This window comes from Blennius ocellaris, assembly GCF_963422515.1.
Source record: "Blennius ocellaris genome assembly, chromosome: 14".
Classification (NCBI taxonomy): domain Eukaryota; kingdom Metazoa; phylum Chordata; class Actinopteri; order Blenniiformes; family Blenniidae; genus Blennius; species Blennius ocellaris.
In genome coordinates, this window is record NC_137663.1 from 10048417 (window position 1) to 10068584 (window position 20168).

At 42.2% G+C, this 20168-nt stretch overlaps 3 protein-coding genes across 4 annotated transcripts; all 3 read right to left on the bottom strand.

The window, feature by feature from the left end:
- Positions 1 to 340: 340 nt before the first annotated feature.
- Positions 341 to 7463, bottom strand: ndfip1l (Nedd4 family interacting protein 1, like). Its single transcript, XM_080509545.1, has 7 exons — positions 7299 to 7463; positions 5774 to 5861; positions 5127 to 5257; positions 3404 to 3491; positions 3127 to 3251; positions 2785 to 2851; positions 341 to 1369 (listed from the first exon to the last, which is right to left on the bottom strand). The coding sequence occupies exons 1-7, from the start codon at positions 7326 to 7328 to the stop codon at positions 1266 to 1268; spliced, it is 633 nt and encodes a 210-aa protein (XP_080365671.1). The 5' UTR covers positions 7329 to 7463; the 3' UTR covers positions 341 to 1265.
- Positions 7464 to 8384: 921 nt separating this feature from the next.
- Positions 8385 to 11840, bottom strand: endou2 (endonuclease, polyU-specific 2; the record flags this gene model as incomplete). The annotated part of the gene is made up of 6 exons (XM_080508864.1): positions 8385 to 8636; positions 9266 to 9419; positions 9705 to 9817; positions 10474 to 10595; positions 11285 to 11390; positions 11739 to 11840. 6 exons carry the CDS (start codon positions 11838 to 11840, stop codon positions 8385 to 8387), a joined length of 849 nt encoding a protein of 282 aa, XP_080364990.1.
- A 2626-nt stretch (positions 11841 to 14466) lies between these two features.
- Positions 14467 to 19992, bottom strand: rnf14 (ring finger protein 14). Of its 2 annotated transcripts, none has more exons than XM_080509277.1 (9): positions 19888 to 19992; positions 18989 to 19147; positions 18550 to 18680; positions 18248 to 18437; positions 17661 to 18049; positions 17347 to 17575; positions 16805 to 16977; positions 15750 to 15880; positions 14467 to 15644 (listed from the first exon to the last, which is right to left on the bottom strand). In XM_080509277.1, the coding sequence occupies exons 2-9, from the start codon at positions 19137 to 19139 to the stop codon at positions 15584 to 15586; spliced, it is 1455 nt and encodes a 484-aa protein (XP_080365403.1). In that variant the 5' UTR covers positions 19140 to 19147; positions 19888 to 19992; the 3' UTR covers positions 14467 to 15583. The 2 variants fall into 2 exon arrangements, with proteins under 2 accessions (XP_080365403.1, XP_080365404.1); XM_080509278.1 differs by lacking the exon at positions 19888 to 19992 and adding an exon at positions 19439 to 19486.
- Positions 19993 to 20168: the final 176 nt, after the last annotated feature.

Genomic DNA, 20168 nt, shown 5'->3' on the forward strand with positions numbered 1-20168 from the left:
CATAACAATGTATGATCGTCCAATCACAGATAAGCTCACATGAGTAACATGAGCCTCTCAGCGCGTACGGTGGAAAACAAAAAGCTATGAGAAAAGGGGGCAGAAATACTTGTTGCATATTTTTTAACAAACATAAAACCATAAAATCGGAAGAACAAAACTCCAGCCACTCAGTCCAGTCGTTAAAGTGTTGGTGTAGGGCTTGAATTCTGGCTGACCTCAACAGTTAAAACTGGCAGATTGCAACATTTTTACTAGAACGTGAGCAAGAAAAATAATCATTCCACTCTGTCTTAAGTGAGGGTGAACTAAAAAAAAAAGAGATTCTTTTAATATTTTATTAATACACCAAGAAGAAAAAAAGGTTTCCTGCATTCCCATGGCAGGTTTCCCAATCACATCTCGCATGGCAGTATATTTTTTTTTCCCCAACTGAAAACGCCGACAGGGTGCCAGATGATCATGATAATAGCATTATTTACTTCACTAAACGTGATGAACTGCACGTCGAAATCCAGTGACTATTGACTTGCCCTCATAAAACTACTTCCGAACGCCTCTGCAACTTTACCTTTTCTGCTGATATACAAATATAGCACAAAGGGAAACAACATTCCTAATTGCAAGCGAGTGTATGGACAACCCATAAACACATGAAATACTTTTTTGGGGGTGAGTGGTAAATAGCTTGTGATCTTTAAAACAAGTCTTCCACAACCTTTTTAGCCCCGTAATGTTGATAATGTTCCCTTTATAGTCTCATATTCCCTGATTTGTATACAGTAATAAAAACATTGTTGAAAGAGATTAAAAGCACACTAAATTCTTAGGTGAGGTGTATCATCCAAGTTCTCTAAATAATCCCATTAGCTCAGAATTACCAGTCCAGAGGGCTGACAAATGAATTTTTCTATGAAAAAGAGTTTCTCTCGCAGAAGACTTATGAAGAAAATGATACAAGACTGCCCCCCTGTGGCTAAACAGGAGAACAGTGCATGCTGCTGCTACCCACAGTAACATAGTAAAATAAGGCATTCATTTATACATTACACACTTCGGAAATGCAGATAGCACTTGACAGTTCACCACGAACAACTGAAGGGTTCTACACATTTCTCAGCAATCACTGTTTTTACACCAAGAGGGGACAAAAGATGCTGTACTGTCCAAACTCTCCGTTTCTCCCTTTGGATAACGTCAGACATGATGTTTCCAGAAAAAAAAAAAAAAAAAAATGAAAACACCATGGAGGAAACTTTGCGGGCTCAGTAAATGAAGAGGACTCGGGTGCGAGGCAGGGTGGAGAAGGTGTCGGCCATCTTCCGGATTCTGGCGTAGTTGATGAATCCCCGAAGGAAAAGCAAAAAGCCTGAAGAGGAGACAAAGAAACAATTGGCAATGATGAACAAAGCTGGTAAATATTGTGTCTTTGATGCCGTTCAAAGCCTTAGTCATTTCTCAAATATGAACAAATGAGCTTTGACACCAATCGGCCAAATATCATTATGAGAGCTGAACATGTCTCAGTTCGGCAGCGTTACAGCGCCACCGCAGGCCCAGTACAGACATTGCAGCATCTTCAATGGTTTCATGGAGACGAGACATTTCTTGATGTGATTTTGTGAGAGAACTGAAGCGTTTTTTGGTTTTTTTTCTTTCCCTCCATGTGGTCAGAGCCAACAGACAAGAAATTAAAGTGGAACGCCAGCTTTAATTTTTTTGCTTCTCCGATGCTGAAGCTGGCAGTCGCGTTGCCTTGATTCAAACAAGCGTAAAGAGTTCAAATGTGTCACCGGTGTGACAGAGACGGCACTAATTAACTCAAAGACACCGCCATGCCCTCTGGAGGTACTAAGTTACCATGGCGAATCTTTAAGTGACAAATCTCCCATTGAGGTTTTAAAAAATGTTTTACTTCTCACTTGGTTTGGGTCTGGGGTCGATGTTTACAACATGTCGGATCCACAATATCTTCAATTCTCTCACAAAGATTCCCAAAGTCAGCGTAATGTCTTTTTATATGCAACTCCCTCATTTGTTTATACTAGGATGTATGTATTTTGAGCTGATAACTTGATGAAGGTATATAATGCCACTTTTGAGTTATTCTGGAGTTGCCGTGTTTTCTGTTCACCTGAAAATGTAAAAAAAAAAACATTTAAAAACAAAAGGCCGGGTTGATGTTCTGGTATTTTGTTTAAAACTGTAGTTCCTGTAGCAATGGTGTCTCACCACTTCCATCCAGAAAAGGTATTGAACGTGTGATTTTAACATAGTGGTGTTGAATATGTGACCACAGTGGCACGTTAAAAAAAAAAACACACACACATTCATCTTTTCTTTCTTCACTCTGAATTTCTTTTAGTACTTTTTCATTGCGAAGCTTAACGACATGCCTGGAGGGCAACGTTTTTTTGTTGTTTTTTTTAAAATAAGAAAATTGTCCAATGTGACTATTTGTGATCATTTCTTTCATGATCTGCAGCTCTGTTTGACATACTGCAAGTCCCATTTCCAAACCAGAGGCAGAAAGTGCTTTGCATAGAATTGCTGAATAATTGGTAAAATATAAACAACACGTTGGTGGAAAAAGTCACACTGGTCACTTTGGGCAGGAGAGAAGCCAAACGTAAGTGACGAAAGAAGAGCACAGAGTGTGACTTAACTTATCTTGTTGAACATAACGTGACAAATTTCAACACTGATGCAACTGAACTCTGGTAACCTTGACTCACAATCTGGACTAAACTGCGACTCAATCGGATTCAGAGGTCCGCTACTTACCCAGCACCAGGAACACCCACCACAGCCAGTACTGTCCGTCAAAGTAGCCAGGGAAGTATGTGGAGAACTGGAAACCCAGCAAAAATGACTGGTTAGAATAAATACTGTCAACACTGGTTTCACTCAAAGGATCGCTGCACTTTAAGAAGTGAATGAAGAAAGTGGCACAGTTCTTCAGAAGCCCATGAGGAAATAGTTCAGCACCGACAAACCGACCACTACAGAGGCGACATTAAAATACCGCGGCTGCGTTTGGTGCTTTTGCTTCGTTTTTGAGTACTTCGAAAGCACTTTTTTTTATGTGTGTTTGTATGCTGTGTCATCTCGGCTTGAGGCTCCTACCCGGACTATGAGGATCCATTTGATGAGAGACAGGCCAAAGCCAGAGATGGCCCCGTAGCGCCCGGCCGCTGAGGTGGTCAGGCAGAAAGACAGGAAAAATCCAATCCAGTTGAACAGGAATGCCACTGGACACAGACAGGAGGAGGGGGGAAAAAAAGAGAAGGAAGCATGAGCTGAAGGTGTTTCGAAACTTTTGAAGTGAAGTATCTTAAGTATCTTTGGAGACGCCACACAAGACATGGAAAGATGAAAACAGACAAAGGTTTAGGCAACTGACTGAAGAACGTGAGCATGAAGATGCCATCGTTCCCTATCCTCAGCTGGTCGGCATCTTCAAAGTCATCTCTGGTCACAAAGTCTTCGTCCTGTGAGAGAACAATCGAGAGAAAGACTGTTTTAGTCCAGCAATCATTCAGATGGCAGCAGCAGAGCATCCCATAGCTCATACAACTTCTTTCCAGCCACAAGTCGAACTCTTTAGGCGACGTTTGTTCAATTTTCAACAATTCGCACGGACGTTGGACTGAACATCCGAGTTCCACGTCGTGGCTAAACGGGTTGTATCTTTAAGCTTGGGTGAGCGCCTGCTGGTGGAGACCAAACACTGCTGCTGACAGACAGCAAATATGAAAAAAAAAAAAAACAACAACAAAAAAACAGACAAATGGAAACATCACAACACAGCAAGCCTGTTTAATTACATCACTTTGACTTTACGCATAGATCTGGCCTGTCAGACACGAAGCACGACATCAGCAGCACCACAACATCCTGCACAGGTTTCAGCTAAAGATCGGCCGTCGAGGCTCAATGCACAGACGTACAAGGCGGGCGGGTGGGATACTGAATACATACACACTCTGAGCACAATTGCGTTTTCACACGCCAAAAAAAAACTAGGAACCATCATACACACCCCGCCCCCAGTCCTCCACTTTACCTCCAGTGAACTGCGAATTACATCGTCAAAAGTCTCCAGGCGTTCCCTGTGCTGAGGCGGCTGCTGAGCGCGAGGCAAAGTGTGGCAGAGAAACACAACAGCAGCAATCAAACCGGGAGGCCCCACATGCAGTCGGGAGTAATGCAACACTGTGAGCACGAGAAGTCCTACGGGAGCAGTCTTTCATTTTGGGTTTTTTCTCCATGGATACTTTTTTTTTTCCAGTAAAGGCTCAGGATGCCAAAGATATTTCAATTCCTGCTGATGCCGGGTGTTATTTAACATGCATTGTTTGCCCCCAGGTGAACTGGCGCTCTGGAAAAGGTGAATCACGCAAGCCTTTTGTGAATGAGGCGACAGCCCCACCCCGGTGAAAGGAAAGGCTAGAAAACAAAGGATTCCCTGAGCAAGCCTTGTCATTAAATGTTCAATTACCGCCAATTTCTATAAGTGGATCACAATAAAGGAAAAAATGCAAGGTGGGGAGTTATTTAGTGCTCAGTGTGAAGTCAAAATAGTAAATATAAACTCAAATGTTGAGCAGAAAATGAAGAGAGAGAAGAGTTGAGACATTATTCTGAGCCTTTTATGGTTATCCTGTTACGTTAATGTAACACCGCTTAGAAACATAAACAGCACAATAGCCTAAGCAAAGCATAAAAACTGTTTTTCTCCATAAAACTGTCATTTTTTACAATTTCAGACTGACAATCAGCAAATTTGACAACATGGACATGGAAGAGCTAATATTTGGAGGAACACAACCCCGGTGCCGCACAGAAGTATAAAGCAGAAAAGGCCTGTTTACCGTGAGTAATCTAGAAAGAGCACTTGTGATAACACTGTGGGGGGAATCTATTAATTGATACAAGTAATAATGATTCCAGTCAGAAATACAGAGAAGCACTAAAAAAATCTAAATATCGTCACAGTAAGCAGCTTAATACTTCCGTCCCTGCAGGTAACCCAGAAACTATCTGAGCAGATGCTGCAGCGTCTGCCAGTACAATACGTGGTGGAATGAATGCGACCACAGGCTAAGAAAAAGTGAGACACTCACTCTTCCGGTAACCAGGGGAACGGCGCTCTCAGCCTTGGTTCGTTCTGCTTCATCATATGAAGGCAGCGTTGTTGCCACATTGTAGGATGGAGGCTTCGGGAAAACCCCGTCTTCCTTGTAGTCAAAGTAAGCTAAAGAGGAAGAAGGAAAAAAAAAGTCAGTTTCAGACACAAACTGATGATGTTCCACTGACATGAGGCGTCACTTGAGAGTGAAAAACAGATGGGGAGGGAGTGCATGACTTTGGCGTTTGCAGTAGAGAAACAATGACAGAATATTGTGGAAACGTTGTCAAATATTGACAGAAACCTGTGAAGGGCTCAGCGAGTAAAAAGGGACATTCCACATGCTTTGTCTGGTACGTTTGAATCTCAGTGCTTACAAGAGTGAAAACAATGATAAGATTAAAACACAGTATGAACACATTTTTCCCCCAGTCCAAACCCTTTATGCTGCGTTCATCAAATCGTTTATTTAAACAACTGAGGTTGCAACTGCAGTCTTGAAGACGCGTACAACTGGTTGTAATTCACTTTCAGAAAAGCAGCAGAATCTCTCCAAGCCTCACAATGTAGAAAAAACAGGATTCCCCAAAGTGTCATCACAACTGATGACCCCAGCACCAAAGAAACAGGCGGATAAGTCACCAGAATTGTCCGCTGTGATGCTGCTGTATGGTGGAGGAGCATCGGCAGCCATCTGTGGACTCTCTTCTGGATCTTCCTCATTGGGAAGCTGTGGGATGGAGATAAACCACCTCATGGTTATATGCAAGAAAAAACCCACTTGTATCTTTTAGCTGAACTGAATATCGTTGCACACTGCACAGGTATAGAGCCCTGCGAGCCAGGAGGCTTACACATCCGGAAATGCTCAATTTTAATGCTAAAATATATATATATATATATAGGACTCAGAAAAATATCTGCTTCCATCCAGTCCTTGCGTCTTTCAGGAAAGGCGTTTTATGTTACAGCCAGATAAAGCTAAAACACATAAATAGAAGAGCATTGTTCTCAATTGATCGAACAGTTTGGATGACATTAATAATAATCACCTGTTACACTGTGTGATTTTCCAACAGGAAGAAATGAAGGAGAGGCCTGCAGCAACTCACACCATAAACAGACCACTGTAACTGAGCTACAGCAAAAGAAACTGTTCAAGATATCTTCAAGGACCTGCTACTGGACATCACCTGGATGCCCTGAGAGGACATCAACTAAAAGGACTTTTAAAAAAAATCCTTCAATACCAAGCAGTCAAACCACAAAGTTTGATTTATATTCATACGACAGGACAAGTCTTGCTGTATCAGGAACAATATTAATACAGTGTAGTCTATTCTAGGTGAATTCCCCAGATGTATACAGACTATTGTTATAGGTGTGAGGTTCATGGCCTTGTCCTAACTTTATTGAGATATGAGCCAGCCATAAGAGTCTAATCTCATGTTAAGTTGTTGGTCAAATGTATCTGATATACAGTGAATTAAGAAGCACCAAACACGTCATCCTGTTGTTATTCACAGAAAGCACGTATTGTCCCAGCAGCTGTAGAAAACCGAACATTTCGTATTTGTACAGGCTTTGTGGTTTTGTTTTGGGTTGGGTTTTTTTCTCCAGCAGGCCAATGTGTGCATTAACTGTTCGGGGTTAGACTTCCAACAAGAACTGTCTGTCCTAATAACATCCAGCTAAGCGGGTCAGCGGGGAGGATTTAGCCTGCCATCATCCAGCTACTGAACACACCCACTGCTGCACGTCTCCTGCCAACATATGAGGAGGCACGCATGGTTATTTATCTGCTCACTGACCCCCGTATTAGTTATCATACAACAATCACAAATCAAAGACCGAAGAAGAAGAACAAAGGGGAGAAGAAGAAGAAGACGAAGAAGAAGAAGAAGTCATGTTTGGCAATGATTAGCGCTTAGGCTAACTCTGGAGCTAACACGTTATTAAGGCTCTGCTCGGCGGATACATGAGCCAATTAGCTGTATTAACGCACCCCTTGCCTTAGAGAAATCACAGTATTCAAATTATCACAGCCATATATCTGTCCGAGTGGTGTTTGTTTGTCTTAAAACGGAAAAGCCGACGCTAGTCAGAGAGCCTTGAAACGTCAACAGTCGACGAGCATTAAACACGTTAACGCGGAGTTTCCTCCTACCTGCTGATATCTCGCGCTCGGCTCGGCCATTCCGGCTTTTAACGGCTGCTTGTCGACACCTGAGGAGGAACACGCCGCCGCGACACCGAGCGAAGACCGAATTATATAACAGTAAAACTGTAAACTCAATGCTCGCCACAATGGAAAGCTACTCCTCTCTGTCTGTGAAGCTTTCAGCTGTCAGCACCGAGACTACGCTTCCGTTTGGTGTTTCGAAATAAAGTGCGAGGACTCAGCTGGCAGCACCAACACCACGCTGCACCAACACCACGCTTCCGGTCAGGATTTCAAAAATAAATGGAACAGAATGGAAAAGAAAGCCAGTTTCATTTCTGAAGACAGCACACACCTTTGGGGGGTTGCCAGAGGTAAAACTACCCTTAAATCACATATTCATTGATTCAAACATATTCTGCATCAGAGAAACAACTGCAAAACTATTTCCACATTGCACTCTGTGAGAGGAGCAGCTTATGATAATAAAGGCTATTCTATTATACAAAAAGCAGAATTGAAAGGATCAAACAAGTAATACTTTTTTAGTTTATTCGGCCCTTATTTAGTCAGGCGAACCACATTGACATTAATAATCTCTTCTAAAAGTGTGTCCCGAGGAGCCAAGGGGCGTGCTCATTTGGACTGTGAGGAACACCGGAGTACCCGAAGGAAACTTAGCTTTTGTCCACAATGCATGCAAACCTGTCGCTTTTCTGCTTGACATATTTTTATGATCCTTGATCCTTCTTGCAATTTGTGGATCCTGGTATTTTTAGGCACCCATGTCTGATCAATGCTCTATTGAACCTTCACCACCGTAAAGGCCATCAATCTTTTTTTTTTTTTTTTATTCTTTTGAACTTACAGAACATGCATCCAATCTTTAAATACTGTATATGTGGCTGCAATCGTCTTGCTTTTCTTTGAAATAATCATTCACATATACTCAAAAAACACACAAATGAACACAAACACTGATTTGGGTCTTGAAAGGTTTTATTGTATCTTTATCTAAAATAAAAAGACATCAACAATACCCGTGACACTTTATATGTGAGCTCAAGTGCTGTAAAGCTTTACATGATTTCTTTAAGGTTTCCGGTACTTAAGGAGCACAGGGTAGGTGGTGCCTATGTGCTTTTGGTTGTAGTGGTGGCAGACAATCTCCACGTCATAAAAACTGAACTGGACCTTGACGCGCTCGTTGGGCGAAGTGAGGAAACAGAGGGTGTAGAGGGCAAACTCAAACTCGGGACTGACACCGATGAAGATGCTGCCCTTGGGCTTAATACCGTTCTTCCAGCTGAACTGTAGTGCCAGGATGTGCTTGTTCTCATCAGGCTATGGTAAGAAAAGAAGAAGAAAAAAGGTCAGGTTGTTTGACAAAAGCAGCTCATAACATGTGCTTAGTATGACAACAAACATAGAATAGAATACAAAATAATATCAAGACAGAATTCATTACTTAGTAATAGTACAGAACAACAGAAAGACTTCACAGGCCTTAAACTAAACTTAAAGTAAGATTGGGTTAGCATAAGCAGTTCTGAGTCACAAGTATTATTTGCTCAAGCCAAGAACATAGAAGACAGAGAGATGATGAACAAGCCCGAGCTTGGTCACGGCAGGACGTCACTTTCTACACGGGTATGCAAGAGAAAGGCATGCGTACGGTTGTGAGTTGGTCGGGTAAACGCATCGCAAGCGAGAAAGATGAGAAATCTATTCTCCACACGGATCCACAAAGGTCAAAGGTTGATTTTATTGTCTCCTCATAGAAACAAGCTTGAAGCCACCAGAAACAGACGCTAATATAACTTAAACAACAACAACAAACAAAAAACCCACAGGTAGTATATATAGAAAATAAGGGTGGGTACTTTCAGTGCATAACATCAGACATTTCACATCGATGGTGGAAATGTATTCTTGTACCCCTTTGGTTCATTTCGGTTGAATCACAATCATACCTGAGGGGAATGTGCATTGACGCTGTAGCCTTTGTAATCGATGTGTCCCAGCTTCTCCTGTAGGTACAGCTGGATCCAGTTGTGGAAGCCAATGACAGTCCGGCCTCCTCTGGTCTCTCCGACAAATACGTGTTCGAACCCTGATGAGTCTGGCCTTGAAGGGGATGGAAAATGCAACATGATATCCACAAAATACTTTTGTCAATGGGCTGCAATGCTGAGTCCAGCTCCTTTGATGAAAGGATTTAGTCTTACATAATCAATGTTATATCATTCTCATACCAAAAAAAAATTAAAATCATTAGTCTTTTAATTCTAACACATGTAGAACTTTAAAACCTGAAACCACTGAATAGAAAGTTTCTCATAGTGAAATAGTAAATCTCTGCATTTTTGAGATTCATGTGGTGGAGTTCTATTCGAGGCTGTTGGAACTCACCTGCTGGATCCTCTTCTGGCATAAAGTTCAAACCAGATCCTGTACAGCTGTTCCTTGAATGCCGTCTTGTCCGCCGGGGAAAGGTGCTTCTCTACCAGATATTTGTGGGCTATCTAAACACACGGAATGTATTGGCATTAGACGTTCATACTGATGAGCTTACACAACGCCCGGGTGGGCCACCTTCAATTATCTTCTTTTATCCTTGTTACTCATTATGTCTTCAATTTGAACCCAATCAGTAACTAAAAATCAAGGTTTTTACCACATCTGAATTCCCAGACAGATTTTTAATTAACCTTTTATCTAGCGCCCTCGTGTGGCCCCAATTATACTTCATACTCTACTTTGGTTGACGTCCATGGTAATGTTCCTAAGATGAGCTGCACTTATTCAAAATCAAATAAACAAATTTTGGCAATGTATTGTATACCTTTTAAAACAATTTTATTGTCTGGAACCATTACTTTTGAAACCTGTGGTAAATCACGTTTTCGATCTAAATTCTTGAACTGCAGTTGTTGCAATGGTTTGGGGTTTTTTTTATTGAATGACAGAATACCTGCGTTTTAGTATTTTTGATTGGTCTCCTTGCTTCCATTAAAGTTAATGATCTGAAAGGATCTGAAAGGAGCAGAAAGGCGTCAAAAACATGTCGGGCTGCAGCCCAACAGGCCGGGACGGACGGCAGCGGTTTAAGTGTTTATCATGAGTCCATTTGTGGAAAAAGGACAAAGCTTTATGTTTCTCCTCCTGCCTCCTCAGGTACCTTCATGGTGGGAGTCTGAATGATGGAGTCCAGGAACTTGTGGTTCTCCGCCACCTCTTCAGGAGTTACGATTTCCGGCTCACCAGTGTCACTCTCATAGTTATCCAGCAGGGAGATAAAGGCTGCAGGAGCAGACACAGACAACAAGAGAGATTTTCTGCATGGCACAATGTTATGTAATATAGGGGGATGTTCAATTCCTGATATGTGGAGATGATTGCAATCAGATTTTGTCCCGTGATAAATGGCTATTCAGAGTACTCTAACACAGACTATTATCTCCAAGTAATCAAAAATATGAAGCTTGCTTCTTCTTTTTTTTTCAATGGCACAGTGAACCCTGAGTAAATACCATGTACTGTATTATATAACTCGGCTGTGCAGCCCCGTGGACTCTGCTATTTGCTCTTACATGGAACACAACATAGGTCAGTCAGAACATCACAGGACAAAAACGGACTGTTTCGGCAGCCGTCGTGCACAGGACGACTGGCACGACAAGGTAGTGTTAATAGAGGAGCATCGTTCCCCCCCGATCCACCACACTGAACTCTGGGTGCTCTGTGATTACACAACCTGCCACTGCTCGTCATAAGGGGATTAAGAGGAGATGGCAAGGCCCTGCTTTGGCGGCGAGGCGACACACGTAAAATAGTATCAAACTGGTGAAACTGTGCCAGTGAGTGCATGACGAGGTCATGTCGACGGTTGCCGTTGTATAAGAGGCAGAAACAGACTGCTTCTTGAGCAATGGAGCTGCAGCGTCCGACGACAAAGCCACTCAACGCCCACGCTGGGCTGAACGGCTTACCTAAAAATGTCTCCTTTTTGAATATGTTTTCATCCACAAACGTGAAGAGAGGATACCCTGCTCCGTCGTTGTTGTCATTGATGGCCATGTTGTCTCCGGCTTTGCCCTGCATCAGAAAGAGAAGCCTTCAAAATCTTTGGAAATTTCTCATGTGTTTTCATTGGCGGAAATAGATTCAAACACATTTCATTCAGTCTTTTTCCCCCTGAAATGAAAATGTTTCTCACTTTCTTCAAAGGTGTTTAAAGATCGGCTTCAAAGTACAGATATGATGACCTTAATACAATGTGTCAAAGGATGATGAAGAACAGGAGTGGCTTTACGTTCGTGTGTGTGTGTGTGTGTGTGTGTGTGTGTGTGTGTGTGTGTGTGTGTGTGTGTGTGTGTGTGTGTGTGTGTGTGTGTGTGTGTGTGTGTGTGTGTGTGTGTGTGTGTGTGTGTGTGTGTGGTTCACCTGGAGAGAAATCCTGTAGTCTTTTCCTGGTTTGAGTCTGTTGACGTCATTGTCCCACAGCTCCTGCACCATGGCCGACAGCTCTCTGTCACTTTCAATCATGATGGAACTGCTCGGTTGTTTCTCTGCTCCCGCGATGGATCCGCAGTGGGTGGATGGAGAATTTCTGACAGGAGAACCAACATTTCAAGTTGCTATAGGTTGTTTGACACCTTTAAAAAAAAACTCAGTTTAAAAAAAAAAAAAGACCAAATAACACAACACATTATAACTTTGAGAAGCAAAGACAGGATTTGTTTAGGCAGCAAATACTTCAAGAAGCTCGTGTTAGACACTGTTAAAGTCACAGTTTGTTGATTATGCTAAAGACTTCATTGTAAAACACTGAGTTATTGAGGTATTTACATGATTTAGATGAATAAGTTATTATGCCTCATGAACACAGACACATGTTTAGTAATTAATTTATTCATTCATTCATTGACAATTCACAGATAATATTCAATCTTTAAAAACAAACAAACAATAGACCCATATTCACCAATATGAAAGAAATATATTTTAAAACTTGGATTTCACTAAATTAAAAAAAAAAAAAAATCCTAAAACAAAGAAACTGGCCACAGAATCAGGAAACCGTCTGTTCACCATCGATAATGACGTGATTGTGAGGCCGTTATTGTTCTCGGTACTATGAAAAATAGACACCCCCCACCCCTACCTCCACTGGGTAAAACCATGACTTGCCACAGATCACAAATTTACACCAGACAAACCGAGAGCAGCATCACCCAAGCCCGACTGGACGTTTCCCCATCAGGGAGCCACAACTAAATCCACTGACCTTTTCCGAGCGTGCTTCTGCCTGGACGAAGGACCAAGAGAACGTGGCGATCGGTTGGAGAGTCAGTGAGGTTGGTCAGGTGCTGCACGCGTTTCTGAGAGCAGGTGTCTTTACGGGCATAGTAACCGTCCAGCCGGTGAGTGTGGAGAAAGGCAGGCAGAAGCCGGGGGGGGGACGAACAGAGAGCACGAGGCCGGGGATGGGACAGGACGGGACAGGAGAGAGGGGCCATTTTAAAGGGTTCTCCCCTGTCAGCAACTCTGACCAAAGGGATTACCCTCATGTTGTCGTCTCTTTTCAATCTCGGGCTGAAACGTGAGCTCTTTGTTCCTTTAGTGTTGCATTGTTTCCCTCTCTGTCACAAGCATAACCTCTGGATTAAAGGGTAAATATGGGTCAGATTTCAGGTAACAAGGAGTTGAGTGCTGAGAGTTAACGCTAAACCTCCACACACAACAAAAACAACCAGCAAAACAGAAAATACTCCGTCTCTATGGGTGCCACGTTTCGATATGTTCTTTCAATTATCTCTCGAGTGTATGTCTGGACAAATGTGCGTGTGTGTGTGTGTGTGTGGGTGGGGTGACTTCTGGATAAAACAAAAGAGAAATAGAAAAATAAAGCTTCTTATTGTAGTCCATACAGTTCTTCTGTTTATTTTATTGTTATTTCAGCATTTGTTTTCTTTTAATTGAAATCGGGATCATATTTATCAGAAATGATGACATAAGAATAAAAGCCTGGACAAGTAGAGACATAATATATAGTTTTGTACATTCTTGTTAAAGTGATATGTACTTTATTAGTCTAGAAAAGCATCGGTATACTATAGAAATGTAGAGGCACTAAAGAAGCATTTGTTACTGGCCACGTTGCATTCTTGTCATTGTGTAGCCCACATGCAACTTACACAACCTTGTACCACTGATCCCTTCTAGTATGACTATTGAAAAACAAGATCGTATTAACAGAACCTAATAAAGGAAGAAAACTGTAGTTCTTCTATCAAAAGCAGTTATTGCTTGAGGTTGAAATTGTGTTAAACCTGAACTTTGGTTGGCTCTGTTCCACACCTATCATCCATCTGAAAAACATTTTAGACCAAAAAAAAAACTGGACTGCCAAATAATGAATATTAGACATTTAGCTATGAGGGTGTACTTTAGACTGATGCCATAAGTACTATATAATGTGGCATCTTCAAATGTGTCACTTTCCTCCAAATATAATGTGTCTGGAGGCACAAAACATGTTAAGAATATAAGCAAACTACTTTATTAATCCAAAAGGTATAGTCTTTTAAAGCAGTTTATATATACATTTAACTTTCAAAATGATAACAGCTTATAAAGTTGGATGGCGTTGGGATACAAACAGACCGTTATCTTTGGTTGCCTTCGTGATATTTCAGAACTACCGACACTTCATTTTGGGCAGTTTCATTTTTTTTGCCATTTCGTATCTTTTAGATATTTTGAATGTTTGTCATGTTTTGCTTTCCCCCACCACTCAGTATATTTTTTTTACTTTACTACTTTAAGCTTTTTTGTGTATTTCATCCTTTTTAACTGTTTTACTTCCTTTTTTGGTTAATATCTTTAACCACTTTCATTATTTTTTCTCTTTGTGTGTACAGAGAAAGTGTATTTGATCAAACCAGAGGCTGTAATTATCACAAAAATATAAAAAATGAGTGACAATTAACTTTTTGATTTTGATGGCATTCAAAAAAAAAAAAATCTTTTTTTTTTTGAGAAGCACCTGCATGCATGTGAATTTAAATACTTTCACAGAGTTTTTGAAGCGCAGATCAAATAACATAAACAGACACAATGTTGGGAGTCCACGTTTTATTTTTTAAAACGGTGACACAGAACGTGACAGACGGGATGCAACGATGGGGGGGAAAGTGAATCCTTGTGTGAATCATGACTGAGCAAAACATCTTTTTGCCAAACCTGAACCAGCATTAATTCCTGCCTATACATCAGTGTAAAAACACATTTCATGTTGTTTGACCCACACCTTTTTATCTTTTCAAAAAAAAAAAAAAAAAAAAAAAAAAGGATACGAGCAGATTTTTGCAACTCCATACAATAAGATTCTACGATCTTTTGACACCAATATTTGGCAACTTCAAAAAGCCTGAATGACGACGACAGCTCAATCTTGTTCACCATTTTTTCCAAATTCTTTTTTTTTTTTTTTCAACCAACAGTGGATTTATTCCCTGAATGACGTGTCGCTCCAACAGAGCCGCCAATCCCAGTTTAACATCGTCCAAAGATGGTTACCCCCCCCCCCCCCCCCCCCCCACTGCATCTTCACTCATTACATTCTGAGGCGATAAAATCTTTGCCCACAACTTAACATGTCACACATTCACCTTAACCATGTCAAAATCTCTTCCTAAAACACAAAATCCAAACATAGTTTTCAAGTAATATAAGTGCCAATATAGTGTGTATATCTGTGAAAAGCTTTCTCAAACTGCCTGAAGCTGGATCTTCTGCAGCTCACCGGGTTTGCCTCCGGTGCAGTAACACTGCATCTTCACTCATCTTTCAATTTCGTTATAAAAACCTTTAAACTCATGAGTACCTGAATTAAGAAAACAATGACGAAAGCTAATTCACTGTGCTATGATGACGAATTCAACTAAATAGCATAAGTTCTCACTTTGTGTGACTTTGGGCCGAGGAAACGGAACCTATGTTTCCCTTTAACAAAATAAACCCTCAATATGGCCGGTGGCTTATTTGTGAACACCACCACCTCTCTTCAGACTAAATATCCGTCATAATATCAAAAAGAAATACGAAGGAACAATACCAATATCGATCAGTGAACATTTTGTTTCCCATGATGCCTGACGAACATTGAATGAACGTTGACGAACACGTCAGGCTGCAGGCGTAGTGAAAGTCGGAGATGAGGTGGTGGAGTGAGATAAAGTGCATTCGCCGTGGCGCATGTAAGAGCGAGACACTGCACTGGCGTGTCAGTCGTCCTCGTCACTCCAGAAGGCATCCTCTTCATCGATATCCACCCCCCGGAAGAGTCTGCAGCAGACGGAAAGGAAAGACACGAGCGTTCAATCGGCGCGTGCGGCATGGTGGTGGTGGGGGGGGGGGTAAGCGGCGCGAGAACGGATACGAGGTACTCACTGGTTGAAGCAGGGCGATTTAGGGTCGTTAAAGTGGCTGTATGGGTTGACCCTGCTGACCACGTTCATGCACAGCCAACAAAAGTACTGCTTGCAAGAAGAGCAAGTCATCTTGTTACAGCCGTCGTCTTTCTGCCGTCGTCGCACAGACAGAGAGAGAGAGAGAGAGAGAGAGAGAGAGAGTGAGAGAGAGCGTTGTCAAGTTTTACAGAAACCCGAAACCGCGCAGTTTAAAATGCTGGATTTCTCGCTTCCATTCAAAACATGTTGTTATGAAGAAATATTTAATCATCCTGCAAGGCGGCCACTTCAGGCAGCCACACTACTGTGCAGTGACGGTTGTGCTGAGACACCAGACTGTCCGAAGCTCACTCAAGTTTGTTCCATTTCCCGTGTGGAGTGAAGCCACGCCCGGGACGCTCACGGGATCTTCGCTACACCTGTAATATTAATTTACCCTCTTCAACATCTGTAGCAACAGTTCTGAACACGTCCCATCACAGGCCTAGACACCAGCTGTGTGGGTGGCATTGGATTCCGCCGATATTTTTATTCAGTGGAATTTCTTTAAAAAGGCAAGGCGCAAAGAGGCAAACAAAATGTTATCTGAATTAGACATAGAATTAATTAACATCAGAAACAAGGATCTAATATGGTTCAAATTACGTTCTTCTTCTGATAACCACTGAAATCAATAATCAGCTTTTTTTTTTTAACTTGATGAACGAATAGAAGCTGGGCAGCATGACTTGTTTAAGCCATTGGCTCAAAATTCACACAAACGAGACGTACACATATTTTCAAAACCCATCGAGAAAGTTCTTGGAACAAAATAATTATAGCACACAAAATCTATATAGCTGGGATTTTTTTTTTAAACATTTTTTTTTTTAATTAAGAGCGTTTTACAGGAGATTGAAACCATCTCTTGAAAAGCATAGAATAGAATACAACAGTGGTTGTATTCTATTATTTGCCCAACAAACCTATGAAACAAATTCTAATTTTCTTTCCACCCCACTAAAGACTAAATGTTGTTCAGCTGGAGAAACTAACCTGTATATTGGTTCCACAACGGGGGCATGATTTGCAGTTGTCACTGAGCCATTCCTGACTATAGGACTCCTCCACTGCTTTCTGGATCACTCTCTTCCCAAAACGTTGTTCCATGAACTTCTGAGCTGCCGGCGTCGCCGACAGGTATTCATCTCTCAGGTTACGCAACTCATCTGAGGCACAGGACAGACAACAGGGAGTGAAAAGTCCAGGTGAGGATTGATGAAATGACTGTTTATTTGGAATCCTTTTTTTTCTTTTTTTAAATAAACCTGTTCAAGTATGTCTGACACTATAATTCCAATAGTATTTAATACACGTTTGAAATATTTCAATCCTTTTTCAGTCTAAAATATACCAACACATTCTCTTTTAAAGAATTGTATTATTTAAGTCTTTTCTGTCAACGAGATGAGAGGTATTAGGATGAAAATATCACTTTTTTGTGGGGGGGGATTGTAACAGCACCCACTGAATGAAAGAGCTAAATGTGTCAGGTGACGTTGGTTTTAGAGACGCTAAGATGTTTCCGGTGACGTTACCTGTATTGAGTTTACAGTGGGAGACACCGTGATAGCCCAGCTTGCACAGGGTGCAAAAGGCGTACTGGCAGACCGAACAAATGCCCATGGTTGTGTCCGGCTCCACCATTACGGGCGTGCCGCAAAACAGACGGGGACAATAAACCACGTCAGCCATTAGGTCCAAGGTCGACTGAAGCAGCAGGCGGTCGTACCGGGCAAAAAGCTCTTCATCCACCAGTTCTTTCACCTAAAAATCCCCAATGACAATTTTTTTTTAAGGTTAGATGTATTAAAAACATCGGCGCACACAAACTGATCCCAGATCCGCTTACCTGCAGTGGTGTTGCCACGGAGGTACATTTGGGCTCAGGACAAATAAGGCACTGAACGTTGCCGTCCCGTATTTGGATCTGGAAGTACTCGGTCATGCAGCCTTTGCAGTAGACGTGTTGGCACTCCTTGAAGCACAGGCAGTCGGCGCCCAGCTTCTCCGCGAAGCAGATTGCGCAGCTGAACACTTTGCCGTCGAAAACCCTCTGCCGCTGCGCCTCGTCGAAGTCCAGGAGCTGAGGTAGGATGTCGGCGCGCGGGTCGACCAGGAGGACGGTCCGCGGGTCCAGCTGGCACGACGAGGAGGAAAACTGCTTCTCGGATTTCTCGATCTTCAACTCGGTTTTCTTCTCCTCTTCTTTTTCAGAATTGATCTCACATTCTGCCGGAGCTGAACAAAGCACACTTGGATAAATTCACGTTGAATTGAGTTTCACTGAAAGCTTCAGCCGAAAACAAATTACCAAACCATACAATGTTATTTAAATTGAGCCGGTAGAAATATTTAATAGATGTCAAAACTGAAATACAAGCGCCCGTACACCAACAACTTTTTTTTTTTTTTTTAATTAAATAAAATGTATTGTACCTGTGGCTGCAGGGTCAGTTCTCCTTCGCTCACAACCCATCTTATTGACTCCCCTCAGGATTTCCAGAGGAGACTTGATTCCCAAGAAGTCCACGACCTCCTCTTTGAGAAACTGGATCCATGTGAAAAGAATCACACAGCCCTGGTTCTCCTCCCACAGCTCATCCAAGCGTCGACACAGAGCACTCATCTGAGGAGGGTCAAAGAATCTTGAGTTCAACACAATAAAAAAACAAACAAACCAAAAAAAATGGAAGTAACATTTCTTAATGCATTTTTGTCTGAGCTACAAGGACTCTTACTTGTGCTCTTGTTATCCATTTAGAGCTGAGAGTGAAGGCTGGTGGAGACGTAGACGGATAGTCTGCAGGAATCTCGAAGTTGAGCACCAATGGAGGTAAGAAGCTGACATTATATTCACTTATTTTCTCTCCTATGAAAACAAAATGGACAAATACATGATTACGCTTCAATATGCAAAGTGCAGTTAAAGAGTGACTGACTTTCAGAGATACTGGGGACTTTATCAACATTATGCGTGTTGGGGTGGGGGGCTCCGATCACAACTTCCTTACACGTATCAGCACTGTTGGGAGCAGTGAGAAGCATAAGATGGACACGTTGGCCTTAAATCAATTGTGCACATGACCTAATAAACACGTGCCATTGTGCCACACGGGGGCCAGTGTCTTCGGTGTGACGAGCTGCAAAGCCTGTCCTGAGCTTCGCTGACAGCCATACCTTTGACAGCCACTTTGAAGTCTGTTGGAAGCTCCAGGCAGAGGCGGATCTCTCCCCCCTGAGCCGATTCAGCCCGGTTAAACTCATCCTCGTCGTAGATACTTGCTAAAGCAAGTAGCTCATCCTCTTGGGCTTCCTTATCCTCCGACATTTACATTCCTGCAACGACGACAAAGTATTACTGGAGCCACGCGCTGCAACTCGTCATGAGTCCCATTTGTAATCCCGCACGAGCAGCGAATCGGTAAATTAATGTCCAGGTGATCAAGGATAACTTAGAACATCAGCTAACGTGAGCTAAAATAGCTGTTGCACAAAAGTTAGCAAGCTGGTACGTAAAAAAAAAAGTGAACAAAAACGATGCACCCTTGGTGGTGATGCAACATCATGTAACCGAGCAGCGGAATGAGTTATAGAAAGTGTTGTTTTATTGAGGGCCAGCGAACAAACCTGAAGCTCTTCCAACGTGTTATCCAACCAGCTGTCATTAAAGTGACGGCGAGCTGACAAACATGAAAACATACGACCGGTGTTTTGGATCGAGTGGTTTCCCTGTTAACTGATGACCGAACGCCTTCAGCCGCCGTCTGTCGTTGCGGCTTATGACAGTAGATGTTACGAACCCGAGAGAAATCGTACGGACGCCAGTTACTGCATTTACCAAATACGTTGCTAAGTGCCATAGATTTGAGTCTTGTTTTAATATCAGCAGTCATGAACAACAATGAAGGACGCTACAGGAAGTGGGACACCGGTCAACACGGAAACCAGCTAATCCGAAACAACCGAGCTCTGCCCCGGTCTTACGTGTCCTCGGTATGTGAACACGCATCCTAATTTGTACCACGCGAACATCCATAACAATCTACCAAATGAAAAGAGTACGAGAAATGCTCTACCTTAGCCGACCAGGCGCTACAAATTGCTGCCTTCTGACAAGCTCGTGTCATGAGCTGTATCTCTGTGTACTGGCGCCCCTAACGAACTCCTCAATGCATTACAACTTCCGGCGACTGGCTTTACCTGGAGCTCCACGTCCGGTTACTGCCCCCTGCTGGATCAGATCAGTTTGGCATTTTTCAGCTCGATGGCCAGGAAGTGCAAAACACTATAATTGAATACCCAAAATACCACAAATTAGAAGAAAAAAAACCCCAAAAAACTACAAAATGGAGAAAAC

Bases quoted from the DNA above. Each gene is read 5' to 3' on its own strand.
- ndfip1l (XM_080509545.1), bottom strand. From the start codon at position 7,328: ATGGCCGAGCCGAGCGCGAGATATCAGCAG. The intron at 5,258-5,773 runs GTGACTTATCCG...CTTCCTCTTTAG, and splicing joins CATCACAGCGGACAATTCTG to CTTACTTTGACTACAAGGAA. The intron at 1,370-2,784 runs GTAAGTAGCGGA...TCTCCTCTTCAG, and splicing joins GTGGGTGTTCCTGGTGCTGG to GCTTTTTGCTTTTCCTTCGG.
- rnf14 (XM_080509277.1), bottom strand. From the start codon at position 19,139: ATGTCGGAGGATAAGGAAGCCCAAGAGGATGAGCTACTTGCTTTAGCA. The intron at 18,050-18,247 runs GTACAATACATT...TGCTTTGTTCAG, and splicing joins AACTGACCCTGCAGCCACAG to CTCCGGCAGAATGTGAGATC. The intron at 17,576-17,660 runs GTAAGCGGATCT...GGGGATTTTTAG, and splicing joins CCGTGGCAACACCACTGCAG to GTGAAAGAACTGGTGGATGA.